The sequence below is a fragment of the Carassius auratus genome, chromosome 38 (genome assembly GCF_003368295.1).
Source record: "Carassius auratus strain Wakin chromosome 38, ASM336829v1, whole genome shotgun sequence".
NCBI classification, from domain to species: domain Eukaryota; kingdom Metazoa; phylum Chordata; class Actinopteri; order Cypriniformes; family Cyprinidae; genus Carassius; species Carassius auratus.
Genome location: NC_039280.1, coordinates 7,876,763 through 7,888,401, shown reverse-complemented (window position 1 = coordinate 7,888,401; position 11,639 = coordinate 7,876,763). Strand labels below are relative to the sequence as shown.

The window sequence follows — 11,639 nt, the reverse complement described above, 5'->3', positions numbered from 1 at the left end:
TGATTCTAAGTGTAATTTGCAACAAAAATCTTAAGTATACAGACTTGCCACTCTTTAATTTAATGGAAGGCTCCACTGTGACAAGATTGTTTTTATTCCTGGGTAATAAAAAACTGTGGACATGTTCAATAGCTTTTTTGTAGGCTGAGTTTCAAAAAGAGCCAACCCTGAGAAATACCCACTGGAATAATGCAGTAATGCAAAATGCAGTTTCCATCTACTCATAATGAGTGATCATGAGTAATCATGGTCTGCAGTTGTGTACATACATTTCGTAAAAAAAATATATTTATAGTTAAAGATTATTAGATACTATCAAGATCCTCAAGATTAATAGTTACTATGTTTCATGCATATAATAACAGCAGCATTCACTTGAACATGCTCAGTTCATGGTTCAGACAAGGTCCCTCACTAACCTCCGCCCACACCTAAAATAATAGCTTTTGATTGGCTTTCCAGAACCTCATCTTTAAAATGCACCCAATGAACTCTTAACAGGAAGTTAGTTTAATGATTTATATTACTGCTTTTCTCTGTTATGAACGGTGAAATATATTATACTCCTGTTTATTCTTGATAAAACAGTTTAAATCGGGGGTTTACTAGAGGAGGTTTACGCTTTACTGTAAAATATTCACTGGCTATACAGGAAGGTCAGGGTTTTTTCCATGTCGTGTTTGCAGTTTCACATGGTTGCGCATCGCTCCGAGGCTTTGATTGGTTGAGCGCTGAGATGAGGAGGTTGGAACATCATTCATTAGGGACTGAGATGAGAGAGGAGGGTCTTTTTGACAGTACTCTTTACAGAGCTTAACAACCTGTTCGATCAGAGCTCACGGTGCTGTCTTTAGCTGCTACCTTTATCATTTGTCTCAAATGGCTGCATACAAGCTGGTTCTCATTCGCCATGGCGAGAGCTGCTGGAATCAGGAGAATCGCTTCTGTGGTTGGTTCGACGCGGACCTCAGCGAGACAGGGGCCCAGGAGGCAAAGAAAGGCGGTCAAGCTTTAAAAGGTTTGTATAGTCTTATATTTCCCAGCATTATGGTTTGTGAATGAGCGTTGTAAACCTGCTGTCCTTCATCGGCAGATTAGCTCTAGTTTAGTTTTTGAAAACACATGTGCGTTATTTCTTAACTGAGTGCCACTTTGCCCGCGTTGTTTTATTAATGTTTATTTTGACATGTTTGCGTTTTAAATATTGAAATAAAAACCCGGAAAATTCCAATGACTTTCAGAAGACATGACAACACAGCCACGCCTTCGACATGACGCGTGTACGCTCTGAACCAATAAACTCGAGGTTTGCCGTTTACTGACGGGTAGAGGGCGGGGCCTACCTCATGCGAACGTGCAACACGGGACGTGATTTTGTTCACGCGCTGAATTTCCCAATCAGGGATGCATAAAATGACTTTTTAACACGTTTACCGTTATGCATTTTCTATGAGTGTGTATGTGTGTGTGTGTTTCATAACTATAACAAAAATATAATTTACATTTACATTTAGCAGAAGCTTTTATACACAGCGACTTACAAATAAGGATATTTTATAAATAATATTTATTTATTATTCATTTAATATTCAATTTCTTTATATAAGTTATTGTAATATTAATTTGTGTCTCTTAAATTCCATATTAGGGCTTTGCTGTATTAAATGTGCATTACATAACATTTTAATAATAAGTCAAATAAATGACCGTCACAACATATTAAGTTGTATTATGTTGAATTCTGTGTTCCATTTTAAGCCTATACGGTGTCTTTGCAGATGCAGGGTTTGAGTTTGACATTTGTTATACCTCGGTGCTGAAGAGGGCCATCCGGACATTATGGATTGTTTTGGACAGCATTGATCAGATGTGGCTGCCTGTGCACAGGACCTGGCGCCTGAATGAACGCCATTATGGTGGTCTCACTGGGTTAAACAAGGCTGAGACTGCAGCCAAGCATGGTGAAGCCCAGGTTAAGATTTGGAGGCGCTCCTATGACATCCCTCCACCAAGTATGGATGCAGATCATGACTTTTACAGCATCATCAGCAAGGTAGGGTCTTCAACATCTTTTATTCATTATGGTAATTTAGATCCTTAATTTGTTGTATTCAAATGCATATTTTGGATGTATTGTCTACAAAATTTGTCACCCCCCCACACTTCTCAGATTCTAGATACTCAAAATATATAAGAAATTACTCATAAGTGTATAAATGCACATGGTGAGGATGTACTTAGTTTTTAGCTTTCTGAATGGATGATGTTGCGTAATGACAGCATGCCTATCAACTTTATCTCCTTTCTTGCATCCTGTACAATGAAAATTATACAGTTCATACACCATTTTAACATGCATTATACAGTCATACCAAATTTGTTGCAGCATGTTGATGTTACACATTGAAATTGACGTCCTAGTAGTTAATCAGTGCAAAGACTCAGAAAACAAAGTTCAAACCTTATTTGTATAGGAAACCGCTTACAAATGTTGATAACATTCAAGCACTCTGGTGTTCCTTTGACCTAGAACAAACTAAAAAGTCAAGAATTTCTATTAGATTAAAAGAGCAGAACTATTACATGATGATGATATGTTTATAGAACATTTGAGTAATGCACCAATTTTGTCTTGTGGGATGTCTTGTCTTTCTATAGGACAGACGTTATGCTGATTTGACCGAGGACCAGCTGCCTTCTTGTGAGAGTCTGAAGGACACTATTGCACGGGCGCTACCCTTCTGGAATGAGGAGATTGTGCCTCAAATCAAGGAGGGAAAGAGAGTGTTGATTGCTGCTCATGGAAACAGTTTGAGAGGCATCGTGAAGCACTTAGAAGGTAATTATCCCACAGTATCATTTCAATCCCTTGTTCAAGGTTCCCAGCATCATTGAAATCCTTTAAATATGAGTTCCATATCTGGAAAAGTAATGGAAATGAATAGAATCTTTAATAAAGATACGTTACCTGAAATAAAATAAAGATATAAAAACTATTTTTTTAAGCTAGTTACCAAGGCATTTCTAATTTTCATTTAATTAAACATGATGTACTAAAGTAAATACAAATAAAACTGAATAAATAAAAAACTAATAAAAATGCCAAAGACAAAAAATGAGTCAAACTTTAAAATTAAACTGTATAATACATATCAATATGACTTGTGGGGTCACTACAGATTCAATACAGACTATGAATTTCTTCCATAGTCTCAGTTTGTTTCTTCACACTTACAGGTATGTCTGAGGAGGCCATTATGGAGCTGAATCTGCCCACAGGCATCCCTATTCTTTATGAGCTGGACAAGAACCTGAAGCCCATTAAGCCCATGCAGTTCCTCGGAGATGAGGAAACTGTTCGCAAAGCCATGGAGGCTGTGGCAGCACAGGGCAAAGCCAAGAAATAGAATGTATACTCTATAATTATACATCAGCACTGATCTATTTTAAACAAGACTCTCATATTTAACATCAATGAGACAGAGCTCTATAGAAAAAGTACATACAAGTTAAAAAGTATAGGACCTATATGTAACCAGTTTGAAATGTTAGAATTTTGAAGTGGTTGTAAGTATTTATTACTTAAACCGTTTACAAGGACCACACATTTTTGTTTGGATTCATCTTTATGTAATCATTCCATAGTTTACTTTGTATCCACTTTATATTTGGTCAAGTGTTGTCAATGTGGCATCTCCAAGTACATTTCTTTTCACATTAAACCAGTGTTGAGACTGTTGGCCTGTGTGATTCTGCTTCATAAATTCTAGAGATGTATGCTGGTAAACTTGTGTCAGTTCTTGTTTATTTGATGATGGTTTTGCAGTGCTTTATTGCAGTTTGAACACAGACTTCAACAAATCTTCAGATTGTTTCACCAAACTCCAGTTTCTGTGATGGTGGTCTTGCTGTTTTAACATTAGTTATTTACACCAAGCACAATTTAGGATTTCATAACCATCCATTTTTCTTAAAAGAATATGCATGTTAACTTGCACCCTAGTTCCATATGCACATTACTCAATAGCATACATCAAAACAATTTGAATGTCACTTTTTGAATGTCAATGATACAACATGTCTCTTAAGACCTTGTTCAACATCCTTCAAATATCTGATCTGAAAGACATTATTCTGCTCCACAAACTTCTCAAACAGATGAAGGCCTCCTCCTACTCCAAAATAGTGAGATTTGGTTGCCAAATAAACCATACCATTTTCATCAAGCAGGTCACAAAACACATTATGAAGTGAAGAATAGTAGTCGGTGTTATATATGGTTTCTGATGTGAAGATAATGTCAAATTTCGGTGATGGGGTTTTATTGTGCATAAGTGTGAGAAAAGAGTTCCAGTCGCCTGAGAAGAAACCACAACGATCTAGTAATTTCTCTGTTGCATTCAGGGCTTTTCGCTTACACGGTGGGCTGCTATTTTTCTCTTTATTTTCATCATCATCTTCACAATTGAGAAAAACATTTGGTACTGTTAACTGCTCTATCACAGTGCTGTTATAATCCTGGAAATCAACTTTGCTGGCTCCTTTCTTCAATGCAAGTATGCCAAGTAGACCAGCTCCACAGCCTAAGTCTAACACTCTTTTCCCAGCGAAGGTTTCTCCTTCTTTATCAATGTACTCAAGTAGATCGTAAGTACATTCCCAAATCTTAAACCCACCCTCATAGATTCCAGAGATGAGGTCTGAGTTTTGAGTCAGTGTTTTGGCCAGTATCTCCTCACTGTCCTCTCGCTCAGGAGCAGTCTTCTCAAACACTGATTCATTGAGACAGAGCAGGGGAGGCAGGGCACCTATGGTGATGGTTTCAGGCACCCAGTTCTCAATTTGGGACAGAGGATCCAACAAAGGTAGGTGCTCCACAGCATCCTTTATCTTATTTGAAACGACTGCATTGACTTCCTATGGAAACAAAATATGTGCAATTGTGCATTATGATCTCTAAAGATCAATTCACAACATGGAAAGAAGCCCTACATATTGATGATTTAAGCTTTCACTTTAACTGTTGAAATGGAATATCGTCTAGTCCTAGAATTTAAAGTGTGCTGTACACTTAAAGCATAATTTTATATTTTACAGTTAGCTGTCTTGCAGCACTTGCCAAGATATAGCCGGTTTTAACAAGCTAATAATAAATTCCCTTACCGAGCAATTAAGATTCACTTCTTTTGCTTTGTCTTCTTTGTTTTCTTTATCGTTTGTTTCGTCTGTCTGTAAAGGAATATCGAAGTTGAAACTGAATGCCATCTCTTATACTATTTCGGCCATAACACGTGTGAACATCTGCTATCGTTATCCGAGTCTTTAACGAATTGTTCTTTTGAGTCGAATCTTTTCAATGCATTGGTTGAACAGAACAGGTTCAGAAATAGGTCCGACAGCATTTTCAGCCAGGAGGTGTGAATTAGCAATGTAAATAAGCTAATGCTTAAATAAGTTCATGGTTATTGTGACTTAGATTTTATGGACTGGTTATTCATGACAGAAAACTGGGAAATAGTACAACGTTATAAAAAAAGGGGCCGGGGGAGAAAAAAGAATACGTAAACAATCTCTGTTTTTAGAGCCCACGCATGCGAACTTTCGTTCGGACTTAAAAGAATCACTGAATTTTTTTTGAGCCGTTCCTTTGAAAGGAAGTGTTCGAATGAACCGATTCGAGGAAATGACTTGGACATGAACCAAACTGCAATTCCCACAATTCCCTTATGCAATTTGTCTTAAATGCTATAAAAATCGAACCGAAATGCGATTAATTCATTAAAGACCACACAATATAACGCAATTTTGATTATTAATAATATAAAAATATACATATAAAAATATTCCCGGATAATATTTTCGCTTTCCACGCCTTAAACTACAATTCCCAAAATTCCCAGCGTGACAGCTGAGCTCACATCCCTGAGCGTCAGGCAGACAGACAACAGATGGAAATATTTTTTTCTCCGTCTGTCTCGAAATATATATAAAAACATCCAACGGTATCATGAGTTGATTTTATCGCAGTTTTAGGAGGAGATCTTGGGCAGGTAAGACAACCGATTGTACAAATTTCTGCCATGCTGTGATCTTTAATGTTTAGCTCTTGCTGTTTGATTGAGATACTTGCTGTTTGATTGAGATACTCAACATCACTGTTATGCCTTGTTTCATCACTGATCCGCGGTATACAGAGAAATATACGTATATTTTCTATCTATATACGAGTGTGCATTGGACAGATGATAGATAAATGAAATACAGACAGACAGACAGATAGATAGATAATACATTTACATATGTAACTATATATTGTAGATATTTCATTTTGACACTGTGATGTACTAACTTAACAATATCTATGAGTGTATTTCTCTCAATGATAATTTTAGAGGCACAGACTCTGTTCCTTGAGATTATAGTCTGTTTATGATTTGGGGGGGTTGGGGGCCGGGGGGGGGGGGGGGATATGATGTTGACCATTTTTACACAAATCTTACAGTATCTACTGTCCAATATAACTCTTTCTGCTTATGTCTGTCACAATTACAATGTTATATCATACGGGTGGTGATGTTCCCTCCACATTCACTGGTGTGACCGGAATGTAGACTGTCCAGATCTGTCGCTCACATGTCTTAATATTACAACGTCTGGGCATGTGGTGCTAACATTAACATTTTTTAAATTCTTACCGGAAGACACACCTATATGATTAATAAATGTATTATCTTGAAACTGGCTTGCCACTGATTTAGTGTTTTGCTTTACGTTTTTAAATAAATAACAAAGTTTCTCTTCATCATCCCAGATCTTTTTGATCTTTATCGAAATTCACATCCAGTGCCTCTTTTAGGGATGGCTTGAAACACTTCTACTAAGATTAATGGTTTAATTGCAACTACAAATCCACGGAAAGACGCATTAGTCACCATCCCTGAGTTTTATTTCTAAACCTAAGTAAACTTAAAAGGGCGGGGTGTTGTAGGTGCATTGTTATCAGGGCAATCATGTGAAGTATGCTGCTTTCTAAAGACTGAACAAAAGAGGTCATCAACCTATTGTATATTTGTATTATGTTGGATAATTCGGGGGTATCAGAAAACTAAACTATGCTTGCATTATTGGTTTCTATCCATCCACACCATCTGCTTAGAAGGATACTTGGTTACTCTAATTGTCTTACAGGTTCAGCTCGAGGGCAACTGTCAGTGAGCAAATTGCAGGCCGTATGCAGAGGAACTTGCTTGTGCCGATATTCAGGATGTTCAAACAGATTATTAAAAGATAAGTTTCTGTCTTTACAGGTGCTGAACATGCGTCCCTGCACTACTGTCATGCACCTGCTGCTGCGATGCATGCGCGGATGTGCAAGACACAGTCGCAATCGCATGCCCAGGATACTGAGGCAGCTTGTGAGCTACATCAAACTGATCTTCAAATCCCTTTATTTTAACTCGCTCACTAACTCTGAAGTGGTACTGGACTGCATCCTTGAACCAGTGTTTTGGACAGTGGAGGTCGTAACACGATGGTTTGGAATGGTAAATCTCATAATTACCGTCATGTTGTTTTTTTGGAATGACTGTTTGTTTCTCTTACACCCTGCGCTTTTTCTCTTCTCTTAAGGTGTTTGTGTTTTTGGTAGTAGCTCTTACCAGTTCTGTGGTTTTCATCGCATATGTCTGCCTTCTACCGTTGGTCCTCCAAACGTACTCTACTGGCTGGATGATGTGGCACATTTGTTATGGGAATTGGATCTTGGTCATGATAGTCTTCCATTACTACAAAGCCACGAACACTCCTCCTGGATACCCTCCAAAGGTTTGCCTCCCTTAGACATGCCACCATCCAGTAGCTGAACTGAAGTGTGTTTTTAATGTCATTCATAACATGTCAGTTCCTCTTTCTTTCTTCACATTGGGTTTCAGATGAAAAACGAGGTCCCGTTTGTGTCGTTCTGTAAAAAGTGCGTCATTCCTAAACCAGCACGAAGTCATCACTGTGGCATCTGTAAAACGTAAGAGAGACATATCAAATCTGACTGGTGACTCCGTGTCAGCTGCACTGAATTATATTACTGTAAGAAACTTACATGAATCAACATCCCTGTGTTTTTCTCTACAGATGTATTCTAAAAATGGATCATCATTGCCGTATCCTTTTTAAATCACCTTTCTATTTGTAAAAAGTGAACCCATTTGATCTTATTTTACTCTAAAATTCTTATATACTGGCTGTTTTTTATCAAACATTCAGTTTAAAGGAACAGTTCATCCAAAAATTACAATTCTGTCATCAATTATTCAGATTCATGTTATTGCAAACTATTCACAAGTTGTATTGCATTCAGTAATTATAATAGCTTGGAAAAGACTGACGAGAACAGTTTTCAGAATAGAATTCAACAGTTTATCTTTATGATCATTTATAAAGCTTTAAAGACAACCTACTTTGAGCTACAAGGCCGTTTACTTTTGTTGAATCCATCAGCTCAGATTATTTGAACATGTATATTTTTAAATAATCATGTTTACTAACATTATCCACTGCTTTGTGTTATGATTGTCATTTTGAATTCTTCATGATATTGTAGATATTTCCCTTATTAAAACTGTTGAAAGTATAGTTTACCCCAAAATTTTCTCTCTTCTGTTGAACATAAAAAATAATGGGGAAAAACTACTATGGAGGTCAATGAGGATAAAATAATAATAATAATTTTTAATTATGTATAACAGAATTATTTCCTTAAGCACCATTGTATTTCTTTCCAATTTTCAAATACTCTTTTGCTACAAATCTAAATGTGTAATATTATAAATCGCCTTATAGCTAGTTTGATTTGTTAATGGCGTAACAAAAACTTTATAAAAAACTCTTTGTTGGAAAAATACTGAAAAGGCAGCTGAGTGTGACAGGCAGTGTTGCTTTGAGTTTCCCTTTTGCGTTCCCCCAGGGAACAAAAGGAGTAAAGGTTTAGAATGACTCAAATGTGAGTAAGTAACAGTCAGATTGAATTTAGATGGAATTGAAATTAAATTTGGTGAATTATTCCTTTAACAGCCCAGATGTATTTAATATTTTTCCACTTCTGTGTAGTTAAGTCCTTAATTATTTATATTCAGCTTGGCTTAACAACTGTGTTGGCCATTACAATCATCGTTACTTCTTCTCCTTTTGTCTCTTTTTGACTCTGGGCTGCATGTATTGCAGCATCAGCGGTCGGAATCTGTTTATCGATGCATACAATTCCATAGATGTAAGGCTTTGTTTTTTTTAATATATATTTGTTGTTTTGTCTTTGCTCTTTTCCATTTAGCATAAATCTGTCTTTGTGTCATAACATTTTAAAGCTTGAAAAACACCTCAGTGGGCATTGTTTTTTCCCTTTTTTTTATTCTAATGAATAAGGTAGATAGCGTTTAACTCCTCTCTTTCTGAATGGTTGTGTCTCTCCTTTTCTTTATCTGTTCTCAAAGTCTGGTGTAGCGGGCATGTCTTAATTACCAGCTGTCTCTCTGCCATTCCATAGCAATTCAGACACTTGGATGTGGAGAAACAGGGTGTCCCGGTGACAGGGATTGGGTTGCTCATCGGCATTGTCCCGTCAGAAGGCGTGGCTGGGAAGGGAGTACAGGTGGCTCAAGTCGTTTTTCCTGTTGTTGATTTGGTTTTAGATCTGTCATTTTTGTTTTCTGTATCACGGTTCATTATTTAACACTCTTAAACAAACAGCATGCTATGAAATCCAACAAATGTTTTCTGACCTTCCCTATCTCAATGCTAACAGTGCATATTTAAATGAGTATTACTTACTGACTCTGCTTTTGTCACAATTGGATGAGGGGGATTTACTGGTGAACTTTAGACTTTTTAAGCTCTGCTTGGTACGATCGGGTGCGTTAAAATTTCCATTTGGAGCAATGAATCTCTCTCCACCCTCAATACCATGACTGAGGTGCCCTTGAGCAAGGCACTGAACCCCCAAATGCTCCCTGGGTGCCGCAGCATAAATGGCTGCCCAATGCTCCTGGTGTGTGTGTGTTCACTGCTGTGTATGTGTACTTTGGATGGGTTAAATGCAGAGCATGAATTACAAGTGTGGGTCACCATATTTGGCTGTATATCATGTCACTTTCACTCTCACTTTCACTGAATAATATCCAATATCCTTTGCTTTTCTGATGCTTCAATGGACAAAGGAAATTTCGCAACCTCCATACACCTACAAAGATAGGATGTTTCACAAGAGTGTTATCTACATGTGGGTCCTTACAAGGTAGTCTATTCTTTCACTGAGGCCCCAATACTGGTTTTACTATTTGCATAGACTCACATCTTTTGTTATGCTTGCTGTTTTTTTCCATCAGCACGGTGTCAGTCGCTCTAGGATCTCTCACACTGTGGCATGCTTTACTTATCACCCGTGGAGAAACCAGCATTGAACGCCATATTAACAGCAAAGAGGCCAAACGTTTGGCAAAACGTGGAAGGGTAAGTTGTTGGTAACTTTTATAACTGATTGGAATTTATTTTCTTCCTATTGTTTGATCTCTTGTAACCATTTAAAAACTTTTATAATAATTTTTTTTATCTTTGATTTAACCTTTTCTCTCTTTTTAAAGGTCTATCGTAATCCTTTTAGTTATGGCAAACTAAACAACTGGAAGGTGTTCTTTGGTGTAGAAAAGAGAAGGTAAAATTACACATTTTACATGCTCTGAGTCAAATTCTGCAGTCTGTAAGTTGTGACTTTAATGTTAATTATTATAATCATCTTCACAGTCATTGGCTGACTCGTGTTCTCCTGCCCTCTGGACACACCCCTTATGGTGACGGACTGACATGGGACATTTACCCTCTTAAAAAAGACATGATGCCAGTTTGAGACATTAAAGACTTGACTGTTTTAGTTGGCGGTGGCCAACACGCTCCTCAGGGTGAGCCTCATGCGCCTTTGAGCCTGAGCCAAGGCTGAATGCTGGACCAGAGCCCTGGGAACACAGGAGACTGCAGAGCCCAGATTTAGACGGTGATCTCACTGGATGACCTTTGCTCTTTCTGGCCAAACGAAAGGGCTGCCCTCCAGAAATACCATGAATATTTTGGATGTTTTTATCAATGTTTTATAATGAAATCATGACAGTTGTCTGTGCGATCTCTGGAAGATACTGTGTTTATAGGGATAGTTCACCTGAAAACAAAAAAAACAGTCACCATTTACTCACCCTCCAGCCATGTGGGGCTTAATGTTTGATTATGTAAATATGATTTTAACTTATTATTTATATCACTTACAGTATCATTTAAATGCACTGAAATCCAATACTTCATTTCCATAGTCAACCACATCTGAAGAAACTTGATTAGAATTTTATTATATGCTAAATAAACAGCATTTCTTGTTTCATCATTTTACTGTTTGGATGTTTGTAATAGGTGCTGTAGGGAACTTTTGTAAAAAAAATTTTTTTTACATATTTATTAAACCTGTCATTATGTCCTGACAGTAGAATATGAGACAGATAATCTGAGGAAAAAATCAAGCTCCTCTGGCTCCTCCCAGTGATCCTATTGCCATTTGCAGAAAGTCATGCGCTCCAGGTAAAAAACAACCAATCAGAGCTGCGGTCCGT

At 37.4% G+C, this 11,639-nt stretch overlaps 3 protein-coding genes across 5 annotated transcripts; 2 read left to right on the top strand and 1 right to left on the bottom strand.

The window, feature by feature from the left end:
* The first annotated feature begins 750 nt into the window (after positions 1–750).
* Positions 751–3,739, top strand: pgam1a (phosphoglycerate mutase 1a). Its single transcript, XM_026223788.1, has 4 exons — positions 751–1,018; positions 1,779–2,053; positions 2,659–2,839; positions 3,238–3,739. The coding sequence occupies exons 1-4, from the start codon at positions 880–882 to the stop codon at positions 3,405–3,407; spliced, it is 765 nt and encodes a 254-aa protein (XP_026079573.1). The 5' UTR covers positions 751–879; the 3' UTR covers positions 3,408–3,739.
* Positions 3,740–3,815: 76 nt separating this feature from the next.
* On the bottom strand, positions 3,816–5,313 carry mettl18 (methyltransferase 18, RPL3 N3-histidine). Its single transcript, XM_026223787.1, has 2 exons — positions 5,164–5,313; positions 3,816–4,917 (listed from the first exon to the last, which is right to left on the bottom strand). Exons 1-2 carry the CDS (start codon positions 5,263–5,265, stop codon positions 4,051–4,053), a joined length of 969 nt encoding a protein of 322 aa, XP_026079572.1. The 5' UTR covers positions 5,266–5,313; the 3' UTR covers positions 3,816–4,050.
* zdhhc16a (zDHHC palmitoyltransferase 16a) lies at positions 4,734–11,413 on the top strand. 3 transcript variants are annotated; one of them, XM_026223784.1, is made up of 11 exons: positions 4,734–4,865; positions 7,308–7,544; positions 7,630–7,824; positions 7,932–8,020; positions 8,128–8,156; positions 9,129–9,262; positions 9,536–9,640; positions 10,206–10,282; positions 10,374–10,497; positions 10,629–10,699; positions 10,789–11,413. In XM_026223784.1, exons 2-11 carry the CDS (start codon positions 7,317–7,319, stop codon positions 10,889–10,891), a joined length of 1,155 nt encoding a protein of 384 aa, XP_026079569.1. In that variant the 5' UTR covers positions 4,734–4,865; positions 7,308–7,316; the 3' UTR covers positions 10,892–11,413. The 3 variants fall into 3 exon arrangements, with proteins under 3 accessions (XP_026079569.1, XP_026079568.1, XP_026079570.1); XM_026223783.1 differs by lacking the exon at positions 4,734–4,865 and adding an exon at positions 5,912–6,050; XM_026223785.1 differs by lacking the exons at positions 4,734–4,865; positions 9,536–9,640 and adding an exon at positions 5,912–6,050.
* Positions 11,414–11,639: the final 226 nt, after the last annotated feature.